At 41.1% G+C, this 27462-nt stretch overlaps 1 protein-coding gene across 1 annotated transcript; it reads right to left on the bottom strand.

Moving 5' to 3' along the window:
- Nucleotides 1–6239: 6239 nt before the first annotated feature.
- LOC135700627 (venom allergen 5-like) lies at nt 6240–7052 on the bottom strand. Its single transcript, XM_065221186.1, has 2 exons — nt 6766–7052; nt 6240–6713 (listed from the first exon to the last, which is right to left on the bottom strand). The coding sequence occupies exons 1-2, from the start codon at nt 7045–7047 to the stop codon at nt 6240–6242; spliced, it is 756 nt and encodes a 251-aa protein (XP_065077258.1). The 5' UTR covers nt 7048–7052.
- Between the last annotated feature and the right edge of the window lie 20410 nt (nt 7053–27462).

Raw genomic sequence — 27462 nt, 5'->3', positions numbered from 1 at the left:
AACAATGAAGAAGAAGCAGAAGAAAGCTGCGGAAAATAAGCAATGAAAGATCTGCATTTTTATGATTATTACTCTTTTGACGTTTCAAATTAAATTAAGTTATAGTCGTTAACTTACCAATTTTATTTTTCATGCACAAAACGAAAAACGAATCCTTGATGTCAGTTCATTGTATTTTTTTGTTGGTTTCTAAGATGGTTGTAATTTTTTTTTTTCACTTATCCGTCATTATAGGGCTACCATCTTAGGAACCGCTTATTCTATCGCTTGATGCCAGTGGGTAGGTGGAGCGTTTCCATTATCGATGTGTTAAAGATGTTTCGGCAGTCTTCTCTTCAGTTTGCTATTATCGATTCGACAACATTGTCCAAGCTACACCGCCCAGTTTAGTCCCAGTTAATAATGTTTTGTAGCGTTGCGCTGGAGTACCCCCAAGTTCCAAAGTATGGCGCATCTTGCACGCTATCACATGTCAAATTTCAAAGACCTCGATGTTGTGATCGGAGGTAAACTCTAGTAAGAATATTTAACCCAAAGCACTGGTATAGAATAAAATTTGGAGGAAATGAATCCTTAAACATGATATTAGCTAGCAGAAAAATCCAGAACAGTCACCTACACCTTCTAAATCAGTTACCTTTCCTTCGAATCGACTGGAGCATCAATTAACCTCACTCTGATATCACTAGTCAAAAAAATAAAAGTAAAAAATTAAATTGAACCTTTGACGAATGATTCTTATGTTATGTTGTAATCCAAAAATGTAGTAAAAAAAATCTCAGTAGGATGGTTTTCGAGATACGGCTAAAAAATGAAAATTCACTCTAAAAAAGTTTGTTTACTATAATACAAATATCTCCGGTTGTAATGAGATTATATCAACTATTTTAACGCTAAATTAGAGGTGAGAAATTTTTCGTTCGATCAATTGAACATCAGTTGTCAGTGAGATTAGTGGTATTGTTGTTAGTTAATAGTTTGTTTGTTTTTTTTTTTTAAGTTTTCCTAAGAAATATTGAATTTCTGTTTTTAAGGAAAATGTTTAAAGTGATTCTACCATTACCCTCACTGAAAAATATTGTTATAACTATCGAAATAAAATTTTAACAAGGTTTATTTGGCGTTAAAATAATTAATATTAAATCATTACAGCTGGCGATATTTGTGTTTTAGTAAACACGTTTTTTTTTAAAGGGAGATTTCATTTTTTAGCTATATCTCCAAAACTATCCTACAGAGATTTTTTTTGGACAACATTTTTGAATTCAGCGCACAATTTTACATGGGAAATGACCATTAGCGTACAAAGTTCAAATATGCTGTAAACTAGTGTATTTAAATGAGTTTAGCTGTTTTGGACTCCTAGCCAAGCAACTTCTTTAAAAAAATACTTTATTCAATAGCAACATGTTTTTTTTTTCATTGATTTGGATTGATTCACATTCATGTACGGATTTTGATTCATGACTGTACGGATTTTGATTCATCCTCAATACAGTGTACGGATTTCGATTCAAAATTGTACGGATTTTGATTCAATCGTAGAACGCTGTACGGATTTTGATTCAAGATATGTGCAATTTAAATACTTTTTTCTAATAATTAAAGGTAATTTTAAGACCTGGTGTTTGCAAATAATGAGAAAATAAAGATAAATGTATTGGAAAAAGATGCGATACAATGCATAATGTGATAGCATTATTTAGTATTGACCGTTAATGATTCTCTCGTGCTTAGGTGCACGGATTTCAGTCCCGCACGGTAAACGATTCAATGAAATTCACTGCAATGTAAAAATTGGATTCTCTTCATTTGCAAAACTCCGCCCTAATCAATGTAAACTTTTAACCAGCTCTGGAACCCACAATGTTTGCGTGTGCACAACGCATGAAAACATCAATCTAATTTTACACAATTTGAAAAAACTTAACCATTTAAATGATGTATTGGATGTTTGGATTTCCCATAGTAATTTCCATATAAACTTCAAATGGTTTGTGCCAAGTCAGTTTCTTTTCAAATGAGTTCAAATTTTGGGAGACTAATCAGGACCCGATTTGGAACCTTTTGAGCACTGTGGAGCGAAAATGTCAAAATTTGCATCAGTCTAGTGAACATCCAATAAAAAATGCAAGAGAGCTTTATAATTGGGCAAATAATCGAAAAGAAGAAGAATTAACAAAATTATCATTTAGTTTTGCCACAACAGAGGAATACGAATGTATGGCTTCACACCTCAACGAGCAATATAATAATGCAAAAATAATTCAAGGAACTCAAAAGTTTCATTCTTTCATTCCTGTATCAGAAAATAAAATTAAAGCCAAATGATGTGGTATATTCATTTATTTGATAAGGCTCAACCGAATTAACTTAACAGAGCCGAGGATTCATGGTCACTATACAATACATCTTAAAGCTATAGTCAAAAGGTACAACACAATAAACACTTTATCTTCCGCTATCCAAAAAGCCTCGTCCATCAGAACTGGAGTCGCTTCCAGTGGTTTCATTATATGGCGGCAAATTGTTGTACGCCAACGAGGGTCAGAGCACGTCCATTGCAGCAATGGACGCAAAACGTGGTCAGCACTCACACACTCATCACGAAACGGTTGCTTTCCAAAGTCGACGACGCATCGACCGAAAGAACTGCTGATGAAGAACAATGAGGAGGACCACACAATGGTTGCTGCCGAGTAAACAGACGATCGCGTAGCACACATCGAGAGTGGTCTGCTTTTGTCGACAGCCGAGTGAACACTTAAAGCCAAATGATAATGATGCCAAAATATTCGATGTATTTAAGAAGTGATGTAAATAAAAATAGAAAGTAAGTGTATTACAATGAAAATAAATTATGTATCATTTGTCCATAAGGTTTTCGAATAAAAGAAAAGTAAAAAAGAGCAGATAAATGTATTTTGTGGATTTAAGTTGAGATTTTAAAATAAAAAAGTAGTCGGGATTCGCTATTACAAATTGTAATAGCGAACCCCGACTACTTTTCCGATAGGGCCTGTGTAGAAAAGCGCTTATAAAATAAACATTTTAATACATTGCAAAAACGGCTTGCTTGATTGCTATGGTGTCTTGGGAAAAGTTGTGCAAAATTAAAATGCAATTCTTAAAAAAAATATACACGGTTAAAAAAAATGTGTTTTTAATGAAAATGTAAAAATCGTGACATATTCAAAAAACCATAACTTTTTTGTTTTTGAGTTTACCTCACCAAACTTTGCCAGTTAGTAGCAAACATTATGAGCAGCTTCAATGAGGCTTAAAACGACTAAAATGTACTTTTTGAGAAATTAACTTTTTTAATAATAAATATAATTTTTTTCATTGATACAAACGAATTTTTTTACAGTGTATATTTTTTACACAATTGCCAAAATAATATCTACGACTTTGCTCTAGACCCCAAATCAATCGAACAAAGCGTTTCGGCAATATATATTTTTAAACTCATTAGTACTATTTTACACAGGCCCTTTTCAAAAAGTAGTCGTATTTCAATATGAAAAACTGAGAGCACAAAATGGCGCCTTTACTAAAAAGGAACAACTGTGCAAAGTTTCAGCGTAATTGGAAATGATCGGTCAGGATCGATTTGCGAACCTTCGTGGAATGCCTCATATACGAATGAGTTTTTTGTTACACGGCTTTTTATGTCAGATGCTATTTTCTGTTTCTCCATTTTTGATTTCGTGTTCCGTTCGTCCTACTCGCACTTACTTGTTATAGGGGAATTTACGTATTCTCGGCAACCTAAGCAGCGACCTTCTTTCTATAGCCTTTTTCTCTAAGGAACGCACACATATGCAGTATTGGTTTGTTTACAATCTTTTGCTGCCAGCTGCTCTAACAATTTCAGTCGAAAGAATTGTCAAAAACTGTTTTGAAACGCTTTTACAAAGCTCCAATCTTCTCTAGTGAGAGCGAGTATTGTCGGCAACCAGTTTTTCTTCGGCAACCGTTCCATTTGAACTGCATGTAAATCTGCTGTTCTATTATCGGCAACTCGAAATCAGCTACAATTTGTAGTGCGTGTGTTGCGTTTCAAGAAAACCTTGCTAGATTGCTTTTTCTCAGTGGTAAAAATATAGTCAAATTGAAGCTGAAAGCATAAAGAATCGTTTGCATGCATTCAGCGAAATGTTTTCGTAAGAAAATCCAGTGAAAATAGTGTTTCCATTTTGGGTTGCCGAAAATAGTCTGTCATGCCGAAGCCGTCATTTCCCCTACTTGATTGTTATTGTTAATATTTGCACATTTTTGAGGGGTACGAATTACTCATATCATTGAACAGATGGTAGGACGGATCTCTCTCTCTGTTGACCTCGACCTTGTGTTTAAAACGAATAGAATGTCGGATACCTAGGAAATCGTATACCTATTAAAAACATCGGTTCAGAAGCTCGAAATTGCGCGTGATTTGTTTTCATCAAACCCCCTCCCCCTCCTGCTCACAAAAGTTTCAAGTTAAGACGGCCTACCTATAACTACCGATAAAAGTTTTGAGAATCTATCGATAATGAAAAAAATAATCTGGCCATCCTGGTCATACAGCATGTAATTGAGGCATTTTTTCATAGAAAATGTTCGCTCAAACAAAGATTGGGTACCATCACGGAAGAATAAACGTTCTGACTGAGTGCTCGGCTGTCAGTGACTCGTTTACCTCTCAATCATTCAGGCTCTCACAGGACAGTGAATGATGAGGCAGATGGCAGTTCATATTCATATCTACTTTCCTTTATTTAACGTCGGTCTCTGTTCCACAATCTAGCGGCAATCACCGACGGACATCGATTGCCATCCATTGCGGCAATCGAATGTGCAGGAAGGCAGCTTCTACACCTGCGTAAGATATCGCACCCATGGGCCGGGACCAACGGCTTAATTCCCTTCCGAAGGAAGACGTGACCAGAGATTTTTATGCCTCAGAAAAATCCCACCGACCTCGGCTGGGATTGAACCCAGACCCATTGGGGTGAGAGAGCAGTCACGCTTATCACTACACCACAGGTGCCGGCTGTTTATGACTCATCGAACCTGACTGTTTTGCGCACTGCTGAGCTGTATTTCTCAATTTATCATATTTTTTCTGCTAATGTAATTTATTTTAATTTTACGTTCAATCGTAAGGTTTGGTTCTCCACTTCTGATTTGATTTTATACGTTGGTCTGCCAATATATATCCAGAACAACATGTGAAAAGGGCATACAAGCTTTTTGTAAACAAACCTTTGTAGGCCCTTTTCTCACCAACCGAGGGTCGCCCACGCAAACCAGCAATATCATCGGGAAGGGGAAAGTGTCCCCTACCCGGTGATGTTAAAGGTTTGCGTTGGTGTCATATCGGTGGCGAGAAAAGGGCATAAGAAGGTTTGTTTACAAAAAGCTTGTATGCCCTTTTCACATGTTGTTCTGGATATGAGCTTGTTGGCCACTAATTGTTGAGTTGTGGTAAAAAATATTTCAGCAAATTAGCTTTGATTAATTGGAAATTGAGATTATTGATGGCATTGGTTACTAATGAATGACTGAGTTCCTTTTGTTTGCTGAACATCGAAAGTAATGTCCTTATGAAGACTGATTTTGAAACATTGACGTCTACATTGAAGCTAAATGTAGGCATCAATGCTTCATGGTTATTTACAATTACTTTTACTGATTTGTATTGATTTTATGTAGCATTTAAACGAAGAGAATAAACGCAACTTAAATTTTAAGTGGCGCCGGTGGTGTTCTACCTCTAACTCCAAAGGGCCTGGTTTCAAACTCTAACTCTCTGATCACGTTTTTCTTCGGAAGGGAAATAAAGCCGTTGGTCCCCGGTCCAGGAGTGAGAGCTGTCTTCCTGGCGTCGGTATCATTTGTACTCAGTAAGGAAAACATGATCGTTTAGCAGGAAAAGAACAACGTCTGACTCACTTGTAATTGTCGTCAGAAAAATTAAAGTTATGAAGTCCTGTCATAAAAGACCCAAGAATCGGAACCAGGAAGATGACTTCCGCTCAGTGATGGAAAAGTTCATCAAAGTTCCCTATGACTCGCGAACTTTTCCCTTGGTAAACTTCGTGAAATATCGCGAACTTTTCCAACACTGCTTCCTCTTATTAAACAATGTCACAGTTTTACTATGATAACCCAAAAAAACACCGATTATGCATTGCAGCCGCCACCATTTATTGTTCATCACTTCTAAACCAATCCAGCTTCGGTATCCTCATTTAAGACACATCAACCTCTTCGTCCTTGTTGCACAGTCCATCGTAGGTGCCATCACATCCAGATTTGCAATCCGAACACGGTTTTCCTGGCTTGTACACACTGGTTCCGATCATATTCGTGTACGAATAATTGCAGATCAGCTGGACCCACAGATAGTCGTTCTTCTTGTACTGAACCATTCCGCACCCAACTCGGCTAGCGTTGGCCCGAACCAGCATGGTGAAGTGCAGAGCCTTGTACTTGCCCCACAGCTTCTTGATCAGTTTAGGACCGGCAAAGTGACGTTCGTCCCACCACTCCAGGACCATGGTCTTGAGGGTATCCTTCACATCGTACGAGTCCCCGGAAGTTCCCCACGAGGCGATGTTCTGTCCGGAATTCGGGTACTTCTTGGTATTGTGGCACTTGTCGTGCTCAAATTCACAGCGATCAGCATTCAACTCCGCCAGGTAGGCCAGGTCATCGTCCCAGGCCTAGAAAACCTCGTTAGAAAACCAAATTTTCAGCATCTCCATAGCTACTTACCATCGTCACCATGTTGGAAGCGGACGGCAACCACTTGAGCTCTCCCTTGGCCACCTGATTGCGGTAGTTGTTGTGCTCGTCCAGGATAACCTTCTTAAACTCATCGGTCAGATCGATCTTCTTACCTTCGTCGCAGTCGGATGATAGTTCATTTTTGGCACCGCATCCAATATGCTGCACGCCCGGATCACACAGGGCCGAATCGCAATAGTCTTCCTGGCCGTTGGCTGCTCCCAGCAGTACAACCAACAGGATAATATACTGAATTGCTCTTTTCGACATCTTGAATCGCTGTGCACCGGAAAACTGTTTAAGCTTCCTTGGGATCCAGGTGCATTTTATAGGAAAAATTCTCTGGATCAATCACCATGAGTTAGATTGCAACAATACGTGCTTGATCCTTGATAGGCCATATCGTTCGCCCCCGGGCAATCACGGTGTAGTATATGGGAGGTGATGATCAGATTTCGCATCAACCTTATAATTTGTAGGTAGGTAGTACTTTTCAGCGAGCAATTTTCCCGAGTGGATTATGTTTAAAGCTGGATACGGTTCGTACTGTTAATTGTTTCCATGGTAAATAGTCATGATCTCGGTTTTTTGTTTGTAATTGGAATTAAATGGTACATTGTTCGATGCCAGTAAAATATTCGCAGTCTGAAAAAATAAACCAATCACCTCTTAACGATGCAGTAACACTGAAAACACACCTTACTCAGAGAATGAGTCACTTTTGAAAAAGCACGATTTGAAATCCTAGGGTCTCGAACATTGTATATTGAAAAAATAAACCCTTTCAAAGTTATTTTCAAAACACCCAATATATGTATGGGACTTCCATAAAAAATCTTTTCTAAACTTTGAAACTAAACTAAACTTACAATCAACTGTAATATTTAGACGTTTATTGTCTTTGGTGAAGTTTCTATTGTTCTGTTGGTGGTTGTAAACGTTTGGGTGATCCTCAGATTAATTGATTTTCAAAAAAACCGTTTTTGAAGACCTTCCTTTGGGCGAAGCTCTGGCGAGTGTGGCGGATTTGCCTCCTTCGGCACAAAAACAACATCGTTGGCTTCTTACCACTGCATCATTAGTTTCGCGTAATGGCACGATGCCAAAACAGAGTGTCACCTTCGTGGGACCAGAGGAAGGACAGCAGGCGCTTCTGGAGGCACTAATCTTTATATATATGACCGTTGATGGTGCCGGTCGTTATGTACTTACTTACTTACTTAACGATCCTGCGCACCTCCACGGGTGCAAAGAGCCTTTGTGAAAGATTTCCATCCTGGGCGATTACTAGCTTTGGCTTTGACCTGTGCCCAAGTCAAATTTCGGTCAACGTTCTTAATTCTTCTAATTTGACTGTTTAGGCTCCGCCGCCACGAGCCTCTGGGTCTGCCTCTGCTGCGATGTCCTGCTGGATTCCAGTCCAGTGCTTGCTTGCAGATTTCGTTTCCGCTCCGTCGTAGTGTGTGGCCGCCCCACCTCCACTTCCGTTCACGAATTTCTGTCTCTATCGGCTTCTGATGGCACAAACGATGAAGCTCGCAATTTGAGATCCAATTGTGGGGCCACCAGGCACGAATTATGTACCGCAGGCATCGGTTGATAAACACCTGCAGCTTCTGAGTGTTCTCCGCTGATACACACCATGTTTCACTGGCGTATAACAGCACAGACTTCACGTTCGAGTTAAAAATTCGGATTTTGGTGCGTCGACTGATCTGATTCGCTCTCCATACATTTCGCAAACTGGCAAAAGCAGCCCTCGCCTTCTTAATCCGTGCACCTATGTCGCTCTTGGTGCCGCAGTCCGACGCTATCTGGCTGCCAAGATATTGGAAGCTTTCGACTTTCTCCACTGCCTGCCCAGCTACCGTGAAATTGGAACGGTTTTCCGTGTTGACATCCAACGATTTGGTCTTGTTGACGTTGATGGTTAGACCTGCTTCAGAGGAGCGTTCCACAAGGTCGTCGAACTTACTCTGCATGTCAGAGCGCCGTTGTGCTAATAACGCAACATCATCAGCCAAATCAAAGTCGTAGAGATGCTCCATGGTAATGGCTGCCACAGCAACCCACGGTTCGGTACACGGTCAACGGCTCCAACCATGATCTCGTCGATAACGATGAGGAACAGTGATAATATACATCCTTGCCTACCACCCGTGATTACCCGGAACGGGTCAGACAAAGCTCCGTTGTGCAACACTCTGCATGAGAAAGCCTCGTACTGCACTTCGATGAGGTTGACGATCTTATCAGGGACTCCTTTGCGTCTCAGAACGCCCCACAAGTTTTCACCTGCTCCAAGATGATGCGGAGCGTGACAATATGGTCCACACAGGATCTTCCAGCACGGAATCCTGCCTGCTGTCGTCGGAGAACAATACACAGCAACTTGATGCCTCGCCAGTTGTCGCATACAGTTGGATCCCCCTTCTTGGGGACTTTTACCTAGACGCTCTGCATCCTGTCGGCCGGAAAAGTCACGGTGTCCCAGATATTGACGAATGCAAAATTTGTGAGGATAGCATGGGGTCAGCTTTGAGCATCTCTGCTGATATGCGATCGACCCCCGGGACTTTGTTGGACTTCATACTTCGGATGGCTGCTTCTATCTCCTGCAATTATGGAGCTTCAGTGTTGACGCGACTACCGCGCCTCACCATTGGCGGATCATGCCGAGATGTTGATGGTTGGTTGACCGTTGAAACTTCGAGAAGTTGTTCAAAGTGCTCAAACCAACGTTTCAACTGGTCAATGGGGTCGGTGAGCAACTGTCCAGTCGTGTCTTTCACAGGCATTCTTGGGTTCATCCTTGCCCCGCTCAGGCGTCGTGAAACATCATAGAGGAGGTGGATATTGCCAGTTGCTGCGGCTTTCTCCCCTTCATCACCCACGCTCGCTTGTCCCGTATACAGGAGCGCTTAACTTCCCTCTCTAGAGCCGAATACCGCTGACGGGACTCGTTCTTGGCTCCTCGGGTCCTTGCTCGCTCTATCGCGGCTTTTGCTTCTTTCCGCTCTTCGATCTTCCTCCAGGTTTCATCGGTGATCCACTCCTTCCTCTGAGTGCGCAGCTCACCCAGGTTGTTCTCGCTTGTTTCAATAAAGGCATTCTTGATGCTCGTCCACTGTTCTTCTACGCTGCCACCTTCCGGAATATTAGCTGCGCGAGCCTCGAGTTCTTCGATGAACGATCTCTTCACTGCTGGGTCTTCCAGTCGGCTGATGCAGATGTGGTCGATTTGGTTCTCTGTATATCCATCACGGGACACCCATGTGACTTTATGCACTGGGCGATGGGGGAAGAGCGAACCCCCGATCACTATTGCCACAAAACTCTGAAAGCAGCTCACCGTTCTCGCTCAAATCTCCGAGACCATGGCGTCCCATAATACACTCATAGTCCGAGTTGTCGGAGCCGATCTTCGTATTGAAGTCGCCTGTGTAGATCTTGATATCACCGCTTGGAGAGACTGTAAAAGTTCTCTTTGTCCTGCAATTCGGCAGCATCGGTTGGCGCATGCATCTGGCAACGATGATTCTCTCATTGATAGGTTCCCACTTGATGAGCGCAGCCTGTGCTTGGGCGCTAAGCAGAAAGCTAACTCCACGATGTCGCGGAGCGTTTTTACCTCGCATACCAGAATATAAAAGTACCTGTCCCGAAGGCAGCTTGTGTTCTCCAAAGTTCGGCTAGCTTCATACAGCGGGCTTCACTGGCGAGTTGTGCCAGTTTACCCTGTTGGGCTAGCGTCAGTACATTCCATGTTGCAATTCTTGTCCGTTGTTTAGCGCTAAAAGTCGTTGCCATAAAATCAGTTCGTAATCTTTCACTATGAGCGACGTTTATTGGATCCGTTTCTTTGCACGGGTGTGTTTTTTTTTTGTTACTAGCGTAAGTGTGCCTGCGATTTGCATTGAGTGCCAGAGATTGTGAGTAAGCTAAAGGATGCCTCGCTGGATACGCCCAGTCTGGACGGGCGGTAGCTGGTGGCCGTAAACGGTTCCTGTGGAAAGCACTAGATGTGACCCTCCTCCCAGATGACCATGGCAATGCAGGAAGTATTACAACAAAGGTAATTGCTATTAGATATGTTTGCAAACAGTGACAGATAGCGGACATGAAGAACCAGTGGAGGTGCTGGGCAAAGGTGTTATATCCTATACAAATGGCAAGTAACAAATTCGCTTTTGTCGTTATCGTAGGCGCCGTCGTAGTACCGTTAGTATATTTAAAATTAACTATAAACCGCTAAAAATATGAATTATCGCGTATTTCTGTTGTTCATTACATGCCAAGTGAAATTCGAGAACGTAATTTCATTTGAATAGCTAGTTTAACCAGGTCTTAAACTATCGTCACGTCGGTTATAGCTTATTATGTTTGCCTGAACCATGCGTAAAGAGAAAATCGAAACATTGAACGTCACGTGAAAGAGGATCTTAATGAAGGCCTAAGTACTCTTTCGTAGCTTCTAGTTTTAGGATTTCAAAGATCATCGGTTGCAGTGGCTTGTTTACTGAGCAAAAAAACGCGGTCCCAGGTCCCTTTCATATTAAAAATGTATGGTAAGATCTCTTGTTTATCGTGTATTTTGTAAAACTTTTCGTTGTTGTCAATTATAAAAACTTGAGTAACGCTATAATGTGATATGAGGGGCTCGGTGGCCTTAGAGCAACCGGTTTTGCTTACTGAGCAGAACATCATGAGTCTAATCTCAAGCCCATCCACATTCAAGATTCGCCAATCGTTTTATTTGTTAACATGACTACATGGTAATAACAGCAACTCGATGATTAAAAAGGAGTGGCAAATGTTTTTGCTTACTGAGCAAAAGACCGTGGGTTCAATCCCAAGCTCCTTCGCGTTATATGATTGTTAGGACATAAATTCAGCTTATCGTTTACCAAAATGAACCCTGCTGCAAACCCAACCATATTACCCAATATCCCAGTGATTCCTCGTGGAAGTGCAGAGGTGTTATCGACTTCCATCAAAGCGAGTGTCACGTCAAAACATTCCTACCCCTTCCTTTCTTGACCTGTGTTCGGGCGCGGCTGGCGCTGGCATTACCTAGTTTGAGATCACCAGTTTTTACACATAGAGGATGATTGCTAGTCCCAAGCATCGTCTATTGGTTCTCTGTGTAATTACAGCTGGTCTAGCAATAACATAGTAGCAACCGTGGGCGGTCAATCATGCTCATGCTCATGCTCATGATCCAATTATTGTCCGTTGTGTAGCGCTAAATCAGTTCGTAATCTTTCACTATAGGTTTCTGTAACAATTTGAAGGTTTCGGAGACAGTAGGTGGTTGGCCTAAGGTCTCTTATCCGCCGTGATGGGACTGCCATCTTGGGTATAGCTTTCGGGGAGAAGCATTTCATATTCAGCCGCTGGATGCCAGTCAGACGCTGTTTGAGCCGCCCCTAACATGGAGAACAGACGCTCGGGTTTTGTAAGCCACATCCTCCGAAAAGCATGCAGCTCCCCCTTCCCTGTCAGCATGCGACCAAATTTCCCATCGCGGTTACCCGATCTTCCCTAAGGTTACTCGTACCCCAGCCGGCGCCGCGGGGAGGAAGGGATAGAAGTTACTGGCTTGGCGTCCGCTTTAATGTACGTCTCGTCGTCTAAAGGGTGATACGGTCAAAATTTGGTCAATATCAACTTGACGTATTTCTTTCAATTTTGCATTTAAAAAACCTGAACACCCCTCATTTTGAAGGTGTGTGTGTGTAGAATGTTGCTCCTATTTTGATTTTGGAATTCACTCTTCAGTTGTCAAAATGCCGTCCAAGCAAGAAGAGCAGCGTATCAAAATTTTGCTCGCGCATCGCGAAAATCCGAGCTACTCGCACGCAAAGTTGGCAAAATCGCTAAAAGTTGCCAAATCAACCGTTACAAATGTAATTAAAGTGTTTGGGGAACGTTTGTCGACAGCCAGGAAGTCTGGATCGGGGGGAAATCGAAAACCGGAAGCCGCTGAGACGACAAAGAGAGTTGCCGGTAGTTTCAAGCGAAACCCTAACCTCTCTCTCCGAGATGCCGCAAATAAGCTGGGTGTATCGTCTACAACCGTGCATCGAGCCAAAAAACGAGCCGGACTATCGACTTACAAGAAGGTAGTGACTCCAAATCGCGATGATAAACAAAATACGACGGCCAAAGCGCGATCCCGGAGGCTGTACACGACGATGCTGACGAAGTTTGACTGCGTGGTAATGGACGACGAAACCTACGTCAAAGCCGACTACAAGCAGCTTCCGGGACAGGAGTTTTATACGGCAAAAGGAAGGGGAAAGGTAGCAGATGTTTTCAAGCACATGAAACTGTCAAAGTTCGCAAAGAAATATCTGGTTTGGCAAGCCATCTGTACCTGTGGCTTGAAAAGCAGCATTTTCATAGCTTCCGGGACTGTCAACTAAGAAATTTACGTGAAAGAGTGTTTGAATAAACGTCTGCTGCCTTTCCTGAAGAAACACGGTTGTTCCGTACTGTTTTGGCCGGATTTGGCATCTTGCCATTACGGTAAAAAGGCCATGGAGTGGTACGCCGCCAACAACGTGCAGGTGGTTCCCAAGGACAAGAACCCTCCCAACACGCCAGAGCTCCGCCCAATTGAGAAATACTGGGCTATTGTCAAGCGGAACCTAAAGAAGACCAAAAAAACTGCTAAGGGCGAGCAGCAGTTCAAGGCAAACTGGCTTTCTGCGGCGAAGAAGGTGGACAAGGTGGCTGTACAAAATCTGATGGCAGGGGTCAAGCGTAAGGCCCGGCAATTCGGATTTGGAAAATCGGAAGCCTAACTGAATATTTTTCCTGAATTTTATACTAATTGAACTTGAAAAAGAAATTTAATTTGATTTTTTAAATAAACGATTTCACCGATTTACACGCGTTTTCCCTTGACCAAATTTTGACCGTATCACCCTTTATTACGATGCATTTGGGCTGCACCAACCACTCCCGGTACAGCTTCCTGGCGCGGGATTTGGCCACCGTATTCTGTTTATCGGTTCGGTTAGGCGCCTTCCTTACCTTGAAGATATGAAGTCGGGCCCGCTTCATTGTCTGCTGGACGAACCAGACGGAAGAATTGACCTTCTTGGCCATGTCCCGAATCGAAAGGTTCGGATTGCGCTTGAAGTAATCCCTCACCTTCCTTGCGTTTACGGGGTCGGTCGTCTTCGCTTTTCTTCCGCTGCCAGCTCGCCGCTGAGTCGTCTGGGTCTCTTTGAACGATTTTACCATACGGGAAACGATCGATTCCAAACTGTTTCGCGATCCACCTGTGGGACTGGCTTGGATTTTTCACGCCGCTCCCATAACTCGATAACCACTAGACAGCAGGGAGGCCAGACCTACCGATTTATCGGTAGTCCTACCGATTCACAGACGAAAGGTTAAAAACTACCGATTTTTCACTTTTCTTACCGAGAATCACAGATTTTTAGTAATCTTGAAAAATGTTCAATACCTACACTCCCGATCATAAGTTTAAGGACACCTCCAAAAAAACAAGTCAAATTTGTTATGTTCATATCTCTGTCATGTTATGTCCAATTTTCGTTCTCATTAGATCATTTGAAAGGTATCGAATGGAACTTTCCTCGTAAGCAAATTGTTCAATATAATTTTCAAATTTTGTGTTCTAAAAGTTCATCCAAAGATACAATATTTTTCAAAATTTACTCTGAAGAATCGTGACTGATTTTTTCAGAGTTGGGTTGGCCAAATTTTGAAATAAAAGTAGTGGTAATACTCTTATGCTATACCATTCATACCACGACACGTTTAAAGCAGAAGAACTGAAGGACATTGTATTATTCTGGAGCACAGTACCCCCCCCCCCCCCCTCGCTCACAAAGTTTTCAAGTATCAGGAAAGGCTTCTTATGACGGCCTACCGATAACTACCGATAAAAGTTTTGAGCTACCGATATTGAAAAAAATAATCTGGCCACCCTGCTAGACAGATTGTGACGAGAGTTTGTACATGTAAACATTACACTTTAAACTAGTTTTACTCAAAATTTAATCAATTTTACCCATGCAATAAAAAGTTATACACAAAAGAAAGTGTTGCATTTTTTCGAGTACAATCTTCATTTTTTTAGTTACAAAAGCTTGAAAAGATATGAGTTTGGGATCTCAAATTCAGTTTTTCAGTAAATTCTCAAAAACGGTAAAAGATTCCTCTCTGAAAGATTTTGAAGCTTGAGGAAAATTGTTTATAACAAAGTCATCGCTCGGTTTTCGCTGTTTAACATTTGCATGGAAAACCGTTTTCAGTTGATATGTTTAAGAGTTTCTGAGATTATTTCCTTATCATTTAAGTAACTTATTTTTTTTTCTAGGATAATGACATAAATTTGTGTCATAACAGACGTGAAATATAGCTCAATCAAACGCACTTTTCTTCGAGCAACGAATTTTTCAGTTTAGGAGGACTTAATATTACATGATATGTGTTTACGACGAAGTAGCCCGAATACGCCTATGATTAAAGCTGTGGATCTGTGGTCCGATTGATCGAGAGATGAGAGGAGCGATAAAGCGAAGACAACATATCAAGAAGACTGGCAACTCTTCCATTTTCTCATACGAACGCTATGCGACTGGTACAATCGCGTCATCTGCCGCTCAAAGGTAAATGCTTTGAACGAATTTGATAGCAAAGATTACATCCTCAGACGAAGGTTTTGTGTATTTGCTTATTTTTCTATGCGTTGCTTCCACCTTCACTCAAGCGCAGCGCTACTGTATCCGTCGCTTGGATTCTGGCAAAGTTGCCAGTCTTCTTGATATGAAGTCTTCGAATGCAGGCGTCACGAAGCAAGCGGGTATACTGATCGGATCTGGATTCGGATTAGGGTTAGGAAATAAGAAATACATTTTTTAGTTGCTACATGTTAACCACGGTGTCCGGTCGATGGTCTATTTTGTATATCTTTTAAGTAGATTCGGAATATTAGTTTAAGTCCATTGTGTAATAAATGTCAAAAGTAGTATTTTGTTTGCCCTAAAATAAATTGTGTATTGCTTGTACGTCGCGTCGTGTTATATTATAAAGGAAGAATTGTGGAACTTGGCAGTGTCGGGATTGTGTGTCACAGTCTACAGTCCACTTGGATTCCCCCTACACCTTCAACCCGCTTTTGGAACGAGCGGTTGGGATTGCTGCAACTGGAAATCGATTGGTAGGAAGGAATTGTCCTTCGAACCGAATCAGGGAACCCCGGTAGGACTTTTCACCACAACAATTCACGCTCGGAAAGCGCCATTAGATCCACCAACGCGCTATTGTATCCACTAAATCGCCATTGCAACCGCCATATCACCACTTTAACCACTTTAACCACCGCGCAAGGACAAAGGACACGTCATCGCTACTGGATGAACTTTGAAAGGCACCACCATATTGATCACCTCTTCTGGTTTGGGCATCGGTCTTCTTCTTCTTCTTCGCATTTCAAGCTTATTGCATATCGTATATTAGCTTATTGCGTGCTCTCAACTTAGTGTTCTAGATGCACTTCCACAGTTATTAATTGAGAGCTTTCGATGCCTGTACCATTTTTGCATTGATATGATTGTGTAGCAAGCAGGCATGGAAAATCATTTGCATTCATTTCGTGCATTCATTTCGTGCATTCATTTACATTCATTTGCCTCTAACTTTTTTCTTCAACAGCATTCCACAAAATGATGTATTGAGCTTTTGTAGGTTTTGTTACTAGCTACAACTTTTTTTAAAAGTAAAATCCGTATCTCTTATGCATGACGAACCAGAGCGAACAGAAGCGACTACTGTTTTTCAGATAATGTATTTTACATTCACTGAAAAACAGTAACAAGTTCGTAATGCATAAGAGATACAGATTTGAGTTATGAGCAAAAGTTGTAGCTAATAACAAAACCTACAAAAACTCTTTACATCATTTCGCGGAAAGCTGTTGATGATAAAAGTTAGGGGCAAATTAATGTAAATGAATGTATGAAATGAATGCAAATGATTTTCCATGCCTGATGGCAAGTCCAATCATACTTCTATGCCCAGGGAAGTCGAGAAATTTTCCAACCCGAAAAATTCCTAGACCGGACCGGGAATTGAACCCAGCCACCTCCAGCATGGTTTTGCTTTGTAGCTGCGCCTTTACCGACTGAGCTAAGGGAGGCCCGGTACCGTCAGCTATTATGTAGGTCAGTATAGCTACATTATATGTCCAGCCGAAGCTGGAAACCGTGAATTGTTACTAATCAATCTTTATAACGACATCCGACGGCAAACGTGCAAGCATCTATCGATCAACGGATTCTTCGGTGAATGTTCATTTCGTCCGAATTGAAGACACTTTTGGACAATTTATATAGTGTTGGAGTGGCAAGCAGTATTTATTTTCAAAGGATCCAGCCGAAGCAATTTGATCGATTTCTAACACCACACCTTCCATTCTACTTGAACACATTTCTGTGAGGACCACCCTCGGATCGGCAAGTGACACACCAATACGCCAGAATTATATCATCTGGAACCTCCTTACGTAATCGTCGTACGTCATCAGTCATCAACAAGAGAATCCCCACCAGGTTAGTGAACAATAGTATGTGTTCAGGCAAGCTTGGACAACACAGAAATTACACATAAATAATCGTATAATCCTCTTCGGCCAGAACTGTTACACTACCTAAACCCGAGCGCTGTATGAGCCCCTATATCAGTTGTTTATCGCTTACGGCTGGATATTTTATTAATTCATCGTAGTCAACTTTCCTGCCCTGTTAGTTACTACGGTACATGGCCAGCCGAGGCCTGACAACTTGTGATACTACATAAATATTTCCTATTCTACACATACTCTGCATATCCTGAGATTGTATTGGCACGAATCTACATACACATCGTATATTGGTTCACATAACGTTGCGAATAGCCCAACACTACTACGTAGCTCTGTTAAGATTAGTGCAAAAGTATATGGCCTGCAGAAGCTAGGTCTATTTGGATACTATATTGCGTTTATATTCTCTTTGACCAATACTATGCGAGTGATTGGAACTGCAACCCTGACCTTAAATGAATGAAATTGTTGGAACAGCTGATCAGCTTACCTCTGTTGATATCGATTAATTTGGATCTATCATTCCGATTTGGGTCGGAGTGACTGTTCTGTCAGGTCAGTCTTACTTATTGTATGTCTAGCCTTAGCTAGACATTCTTTTTGGTACTACACCTGAACCTTTCTTTATTGGTGAATACTTGGACTGCGAGAATCAATCATCATCCTTGGTCCTGGAAATAAAAAGACACCAACCCTACGAGCTGTGCAACTGAAACTCAAGGAAACGCAATCGATGTTCGGAGATATTCGTCATTTCGTCAACAACTTCAAAGATAATACTAGCGCAAGTCAGATTCAGGTTAGATTTTGAGAAAAATTTTGTGAAGCTTTGGTAGAAATCAAATCCCATGAAGAGTATGTTGCAGATGAGGACAAATACGCTAAGGAGAGACAGCAGTTCAGTAATCAATACCACGATGTGAAGGCCTTTTTGTTAGAAAAGTTAGAACTTCTACAACAACAATCTGCAGGGGAAACTTCAATCCATAATGTTTCCATGCAAACTGCGTCAGATCACGTTAGATTGCGTCAAATCAAACTTCAGTCATTCAAGGGGGACATTGAAGAATGGCTTGGTTTTCGCGATTTATTCAAATCGCTCATTCACTCTCGGACGGATTTACCGGATGTAGAAAAGATGCTTTATTTGAAGCGATGCTTGCAAGGTGAACCAAAGGGTCTTATCGATCCACTTCCAATAACCGGAGCTAATTATCACGTTGCTTGGAACATAATCATGAAGCGCTATGACGATAGCAAACAACTCAGGAAGAGGTAAATCCAATATCTCTTTAGTCTACCATCCGTGTATAAGGAATCAGTTTTGGAATTGCAAGCTTTAGTCGAGGGATTTGAGAGGACTGTACAGATATTAGATCAGATAGTTGAGGCCAAGGATCTGTTTTGGTTAATATGCTGTCTTGTCGACTAGATCCAGCAACTCGTCGATCATGGGAGGAACAGTCGTCAACCAAGGAAAAGGATTCGTTGAAGGAAATGTTGGAATTCTTACAACGACGTATTCAAGTGTTGGAATCTTTACCAATCAAGCCGGTTGAATCCAGGATTGTACAGTCATCCGCACCAAGACAAAGGAGTCAAACGGTCAAGACGAGCTACAATTCTACAGAATCATTGGCCTCTAGTTGAGTCTGTTGTTCAGAAAATCATTATCTATACACCTGTCCTGTTTTCCAAAGGTTGCCTGTAAGAGATCGTGAGGCTGTTCTGCGGAAACACTTACTTTGCCGAAACTGTTTTAGAGCAGGACATAAAGGAAAGGACTGTCGGTGGAAGTACTCTTGTCGAAATTGTAGGGGGCGACACCACACACTAGTTTGTTTCAAATCTAATCTGGACGATACTTCGACTTTAATGAACATCTTCTACTTCTCCGGAAGACGCTGATGCTTCTACTTCTTCAATGGATGCAGTTGCGCACATTGAAAGTTCGGAAACACTAAAGGAAGTGTCTACTTGCAACACAATGAGCAGAACAACGTCGAAAGTGTTGCTGGCTACTGCGGTTATTCTAGTTGAGGATAGCGAGGGCAACAAATATCCAGTACGTACCCTCCTAGATTCGGGTTCCGAATGTAACTTCATTTCGGAAAGGTTCAGTCAACTTTTAAAGGTGGTTCGGACTAAGGTTGACATCAAGGTACAAGGAATCGGACAAACATCAACACTGGTGGAGCATCAAATTCAGATCAAGGTTCGATCAAGGATTTCGCAATTTGCTCGGTCAGTGAATTTCTTGGTTTTATCAAGGGTAACGATAAACCTTCCTACTACAACGGTGGACGCATCAGGATGGTCGATTCCCCAAGGTACTAACCTTGCGGATCCAGGATTTTTTAAATCAACTGGAGTGGGTATGGTTCTAGGTATTGAACTATTCTTCAGATTGTTCGTCATCGAACACAAAATATCGCTCGGAGATAACATGCCCACGTTGATCGATTCGGTGTTTGGCTGGGTGGTATGTGGTACCTTGGCATAACCTAAGGCGATAACTCAGGCCAACTGTAATCTGTCAGTCTCGAATCGACTTGAGGATATTCTTACTCGTTTCTGGGAATGCGAAGAAGTCGGAGAACAAGACAATTCGTCACCCGATGAAGCATTTTGTGAGGAACAATATCAACGCACAGTTCAGAGAGCAGATGATGGTCGATATATAGTCACTCTCCCTAGGAATGAAGTTATGCTGAAGCGTATGGGTGAATCGAGGGATATAGCTCTGCGGCGCTTCTACAGCACGGAACGCAGGTTGGCGAAGGATAGCAACTTACGTCAACAGTACCTGGCTTTCATGGAGGAGTATCAACAGATCGATCCAGATTTGTTTACGCCTCATCCTTTATGACAAAGATGGATTCCGTCACGTGTAAAATTAGTTATTTCTTAGTGTGCAGTGAAATATAATGATAATGATATCTGCAGCTTCATTCGTTCCAGAGCTATAACCAAAAGAAAGTATTGCTTGAACGAAAAATAGAAAATGCTCCCTTGGATTCGGCCCAAACATTTGGATTTCTGAAAGGCACATGCCCAACATTTGGTTTAAATCGGAAGGGGTCAATTTAACATTTGAGCAGTGCCACGTCATGGATTTGCATGAAACTTTGCATAATTATTTATTAATGGGCAATGATTCGCATTTATGCTAAAATTCTGATTGGTCTATTTTTACACAACCTATCCAATATTCTCGGCAGGAAGTTTTCACAAATTCCCTGAGCATTTATAGCATCATCCTTGTGCTTGCCTCCTATTGTTCAACAATTAAATTTTAATGATATAATCATCCATAAACAATGATTTCTAGGTAAAAACTTAATTAGTAAAAATGTATTCACCATTTGCGAAAATAACCACTCGCATTTGCATTTAATTAAACCTGTAACAATGAGCTTAAATTAATAAACCTTGCTGCCATCAGAGCTCAAATTATATGCATCAATTAAATTATTCTGCCATATCGGAAACATCGAACACTTTAACACAGGTACAAGTACGACATCAGGTGTAATAACAAAAAATGCAATCATCCATACTCATCGCTTTATACATTAACCTCTCGTTGCATATTGTGATTATTTTGCCACTCTAGCTGGCCAAAATGGAAGCTCGATTCTTGAATCATTACTGAAATCCTTTTGTCCTTATTTCCTCAAATAAAAAAAAAAAAATAGGCAGCAACTGCCCAATCGAATACAATTAGACTGAAGTTTTTAAATCTTTGCAGGTTTTATAACAAATTCTGAAGTTATTGACTGATGGCTTCGGTGCTTGAGTGGTTAGCGTGACTGCGTTCTTACCCCAGTTGGTCTGGGTTCCATCCTGGGTCTGGGTTGGGATTTGTTTTAGGTGAAAAATCACCTTTGCAAGAGAGATATTGGTCAGGACCAAGTGATGAAGGGTTCGAGAGGTGGTATCGTAATGGTCTCATTGAACTAGCCACAATATTTAATGCGGCTTAGATTTTTAGAATCACTCAGATTTTTAGACCACCATTAAGGCATATTCGAAAGTTTGTGGAATGTAAATAAATTCATCGTTCTTCAATAAAGCATAAACATTTATGAAATCATAATTATCAAGCAATGCGTTCTACCATTGCAAAACCGATAACAGAACAAGAAATTAACTTCATGTGATAAATAAGCTGCACATGGCTAACAATGTTTTGCCACACCAGATGGCAAACGAACCCACTGTGCACCCCATCCAGCAATCCGAGAGCGGTAATTAAATTTAACACGTACAATCGGCTGGAACTGCAATTAATACCATTTTTTTGCATATTATTTCATTCGGCGGAACGCACTCACATCGGTCACAACGGTTATGCTTTATTGGCCGACACTCGGAGATCTGCCCCTCGCCGCACGTCGATCATCATCGACAGCGAGAACAATGATGGAGATTAATTCAAATTAATATTGTTTTCACGCCGGCAGTTACTTTCGGTCAATCGGTTCGACAGGGGTTTTTTTTTTCGTTTATTTGAAGGGAGGTAACTGGCTGGTATGAGACGGCACGTATGTAGCTACTTGTATGCAAATAGGGTGTTCTGTTTTGTTAGGTTGCAAATGTCGATTTAATTACTTCGAGCTGACCTTTTTTCCTGGATTTTAAAACTCTCACGTTCAGTATCAAATGATGATCACTGATCGGCGCTGAAATTTTAAATCTGGATGCAGCTGGTTTCCTGGGTAGCAGGGTTTAACGAGAACTGATTTATTTGATACAACATGAACTGTAGGGTAAATGACAATTTCTCCAAATGTTTTACCTATTTTAGTCAGTAGAGTAAATGATATCTTTGAGCGGCCATTCTTAGCATGCGTACACGTCATGTTTCAGAGGATCGATTCACAAAAATTAGGTGCTTAAAGGTAATTAAAGGTATTGTTGAAGCTTGAATTTTCTCCGTGTTCTGTATTAGTGAGATACATTACTTGGAAAATTATTATTTTGCATTTAAATACTTTAAATTTCCCATAAATAAATCACAAACGATGTTACCAGCAACCAATTGATTTTATTTTTTTACTTTGAATAATCATTTTCTCTGTGTGTATGGGAAAAGATTAACAACATAATGTTTCTCTGCCAATTTGTTTTAAAGTTATTCGGCGTTTTTAAATCCATACCATTCATTTACATAATATTTTTTCACTATTTCATGTTGAAATAGTAATTATATTGACCGAGGGTTGCAAAATAAAAACGATATATATATGGTACATTGAATATGATTTTCATGTAAAATACAGCTTTTTGCTCTTCATTTTTCGTGAACGATAACAATATTTATGAATGACGGTCTACCTTAGAGGAATAAAGGGTAAAGTGGTTTTAATTCCCTTAAATACTGTGAATGAAGCTTGTGGACAGCCCTGGGTACATTCTAAAGATTAACATCGAAATGTTTTGATTCCATTTAGCTTAAACGTCAAATCAGGTAAACACCGGCCTTAAATGTGCCAACATAGACTGAAAACACAAAAAGATCTTAAAATGGCTTGAAAGACCATAACTCGATAAAAAGCATTCTATAGAGCAGAGCAAAGAAAATGTTCTGTAGAACGATAAAATTGAAGAAAAAAACAACTTAATCACATTAAAATCACAAACTACCATTTTTTTTAAATTACTATGCAATCTGCTTTAAAATCCAATATGTAAAAAAATGCCATCAAAACATTGAAGCACCAATTTGTAGCGAATACTTTAAATTAAGCTTGAAATCACCATAATGCTTTAATAAAAAATGATAAATAAATAAAATTATCAAAATTAACAAAAATTAACCAAATGAACCAATTTTTAAAATTAATGGATCAAAATAACATTATAAACTAAATGAACAAAATCAACAAATCAAACAACATGAACTAATTTTAAAAAATAAATAAAACAGCAAAAAAGGTTATCGTCCATTTAATTCCACTTAATTAATTTTGGTATCCATGACATAAACGTATTTCGACTACAATTTGCAGTCTTCATCAGTGTCATTAACACTTAAGAACTTATCAAAATCTAACCACCTTAAGTACTCATCCCCTCGCTAAAAAAAGTCAAGATCACAGGTATAAAGGTGAAACTACAATGTGTTGAATCGGAACCTACCTATCTATTAAAAACCAAAGATTCAACAGATTGTAAATTCACTTTTATTTTTCTTTTATATATTTTGAAATAATTTGAAATCATGCAAAATAATATTACACGATGCGATACAATTTAATACAATATCATATTAAATATATTGCAGAAAATATAGTGAAGTGAAACATACTGATATTGAAGGGATCATCGAGTTAGGGAGAGATATAGTACAATAATAAATTTAACTATTCTCATTTTGCTTAAAATTACAAAATCAATTTGACTCAGTTTAATCATATCGAATGATTAATAATAATTATCTCTTGCTAAAAAATAATCAATTCATATCAAAACCAGTTCAATCACGGTTGATTAAATTGAAAGTTAGCTTGATTGAATGAATTTTAAGCATTGTTTGTTCTATTTTAAATATTTTTGATTGAATTTTAACCTTTTTTTTTATTGAATTTTAATAATTTTTGATAAAATATTAAAATTCTAAAAGAATAAAATTGAATACTGAAAAAATAAATTTTTATCATATAAATTGGGCATCCCACTGCGACCTAGCAAGAAGTACAGTCGACTTGTTTCGCGCTCCGGTATTTCGGAAGTTTTCTCGGTATTCGGTTGGTTTAAATTATCAGTTTTTTCTCGCTTAGTGATTACTGGCATAGTACCCGGCTAAACAATTATCTGAAAGTGAGTTTTTCTGAGAAGAAAGTGGTTTTCGGCGCCATCAGAAAGAAAATTGTTCACTTGCAATTGCATATTCGCAAACCAATTTGCGCTTCATCGGTGCGTGATCACGCATACCTGCACACAGATCATCGTCATCGAGTGTCAGCATCTGCCTCCGCATTTATACCGGTCATCCATCATCGTGTGTCCAGCTGAGTGCCGAGCCTCATACAAACACACCACTACAAAGATCGCCCGCACACGCGCATCGAAGGTCACCCACGCTGCGCGTCGCTCCGCTGCTGCTGTGTAATCACTCGGTGGTAGTAGTATAGCAGATAAGTTTTTTTTCCTGTTTCTTTCTCTCGCCCATCAGTTAAATTTAATTTTGTGTTTCTGTGTTTGTAATTTTTTTCTGTTTATTGTGTCTGTGTGGTTTTAAGCATCGTTTCAGTGGTAGAGCGTTTACCGCTCCCACTAGTACGGCAAAATGGACGTCTCGTCAGAAGACGATATGGACATTTTGTCGGAAGATGACACCAGTTTGCCACTCGATGGCAAGAAAAGACGAAAACGTCCTGTCATTCATGGTTCGTCTCAGAAAAGCCCCCGATCGCGAGCCTATCCAGATGACTCGACTGGGCCATGGGTTGTCTACTTTCAGCCCAAAAACAAACCTTTGAACTTGATGCAAATTTCCACTGATCTGACGAAGCGATACTCAGCCGTGACCGAAATCACGAAGGTTAGGCATAATAAACTTCGTGTTGTCGTTTCTAACCTGAAGCAGGCTAACGAGATTGCTGCCTCCCAGCTCTTTACGATTGAGTACAGGGTTTACATACCAGCTCGTGATGTGGAGATCGAAGGTGTGGTCACCGAAGCGAGTCTGACCCCCGAGATCTTGGAGAAGCAGGCGGTTGGCCGTTTCAAGAACCCCTTGCTCCCCCCGGTGAAGATACTGGATGTCCAAAAACTGGGCTCAGTATCTGTCAGCGAGGGTAAAAAGAGTTTTACCCCCACAGACTCGTTCCGTGTGACCTTTTCTGGTTCAGCCCTTCCTCACTACATCGAGCTGGGAAAACTTCGACTACCTGTGCGCTTGTTCGTTCCCCGGGTCATGAACTGCCAAAACTGTAAGCAGTTGGGACATACGGCGTCCCACTGTGGCAGCAAGGCACGCTGTTCCAAATGCGGGGAGAAGCACGAGGATGGCGCCTGCACAGTCACTGCACCAAAATGCGTGTACTGTAAGGGAACTCCTCATGGTCTCTCGTCATGCCCGGTGTACAAACAACGCGGGGAAAAACTAGAGCGCTCTCTTAAAGAACGTTCCAGGCGGTCTTTTGCAGAAATGCTTAAGACAGCCAAGCCATCGACCAACGAAACAAATCCCTTCGCTCTTTTGTCAGATGACGAGTCTGGCTCTGACTTGGCTGAGGAGGGAGTTTCTTTCAGTTTTCCGGAAGGTTCTGCCCGGAAACGAAAACGCATCCGTTCGCGGAAAGTTGCAGATCAAGAACCCCAAATCAGCTTGCCCAAATCAAGGAGTGGTGGAAAAAAGGAGACTTCTACTCCTCCTGGATTCCGCAGAACTGATTATACCCAGGATTTTCCACCTCTCCCGGGGACATCCAAAACCCCCGATGCCCCAATTTTCAGAACACAAGCCCCTTCTTCATCTGGGTTGTTCTCATTTGATAACATTGTGGACAGTATCCTCAATTACCTCGATATTTCTGATCCTCTGAAAAGCATTGTTCTGGCAATGCTTCCTACTGTGAAAACCCTCTTGAAGCAGTTGACATTGAAGTGGCCCCTCCTTGCAGCAATCATCTCCTTCGATGGATAATTTTCCAAACGAGGTCGGGGATTTGATCACTGTTCTACAGTGGAATTGTCGAAGTCTTATTCCTAAGATAGAATCGTTTAAGTTTTTGGTTCACAATAATGATTGTGATGCATTTGCTCTATGTGAAACTTGGCTCTCTTCAGATATCGATCTTCCTTTTCATGATTTTAACATTATTCGACTGGATCGTGAGGATTCGCGTGGAGGAGGAGTACTTTTGGGGATCAAAAAGTGCCATTCCTTCTATAGAGTGAATCTTCCACAATTTCCAGGTATTGAAGTTGTCGCATGTCAGGCTTTTGTTAAAGGCAAGAGCCTTTGTATTGCTTCTGTGTATATTCCTCCCCGAGTTTCGATTAGTCAAAAACAACTTTCAGATATCTGTTCAGTTCTTCCTACTCCACGGTTGATTATGGGAGATTTTAATTCCCACGGTACAGGCTGGGGGGAACTGTATGATGACAACCGTTCTACTTTGATATATGACCTCTGTGATAACTTCTATATGACAATTCTTAACAATGGAGAAGTAACACGTTTGGCTGGCCCATCCTCGAATGGAAGTAGATTAGACCTCACACTTTGCTCTAACTCATTATCGTTGGATTGCACGTGGAATGTGATCCAGGATCCCCACGGTAGTGATCACTTGCCGATCAAAATTTCGATTGCCAGTGGGTTCAATTCGTCGGAATCCGTTAACGTCGCGTACGACCTCACCCGTAATATCGATTGGACAACGTTCAAGACCGCGATAGATGAAGCCGTGTCGTCGGTAGAAGAGCTTCCACCGTTGGAGGAATATAACTTCCTCTCCAATCTGATCTTGGACAGCGCGCTTCGAGCTCAAACTCGGCCGGTTCCAGGAACGTCTTTTCGTAGGAAACCTCCTACCCCTTGGTGGGACCAGCAATGCACTGAGGTTTATCGTAAAAAGTCCGACGCGTTTAAGCTTTTCCGGAAACGCGGAACACCCGAGTATTTCGAAGCGTACTCGACTCTTGAACACGAACTCAAGAGCCTCATCAAAGCCAAGAAACGCGGATACTGGCGGCAATTCGTGGACGGTTTATCGCGCGAAACGTCGATGAATACGCTTTGGAACACGGCGCGAAGGATGCGTAACCGGTCTTCAAACAACGAGAGCGAGGAGTACTCGGATCGGTGGATTCTCAAGTTCGCGCGAAAAGTATGTCCTGATTCCGTGCCGGCACATATGATTCCTCGCGAAACGACGAATTCGGTAGACGAGATCAGCCAGCCTTTTTCAATGCTAGAGCTCTCACTCGCGCTCCTTTCGTGTCGCAATTCGGCTCCGGGGGCTGATAGGATCAAGTTCGACTTGTTGAAGAACCTTCCAGACGTCGCTAAGAGGCGCATGTTGAACTTGTTTTGTCAGTTCCTG

This window comes from Ochlerotatus camptorhynchus, unplaced genomic scaffold, assembly GCF_037179485.1.
Source record: "Ochlerotatus camptorhynchus isolate MF236.1 unplaced genomic scaffold, CSIRO-AGI_Acam_v1.1 ptg000140l, whole genome shotgun sequence".
NCBI classification, from domain to species: domain Eukaryota; kingdom Metazoa; phylum Arthropoda; class Insecta; order Diptera; family Culicidae; genus Ochlerotatus; species Ochlerotatus camptorhynchus.
The sequence above is the reverse complement of the archived record's forward strand: the minus strand, read 5'-3'. Positions and strand labels throughout refer to the sequence as shown.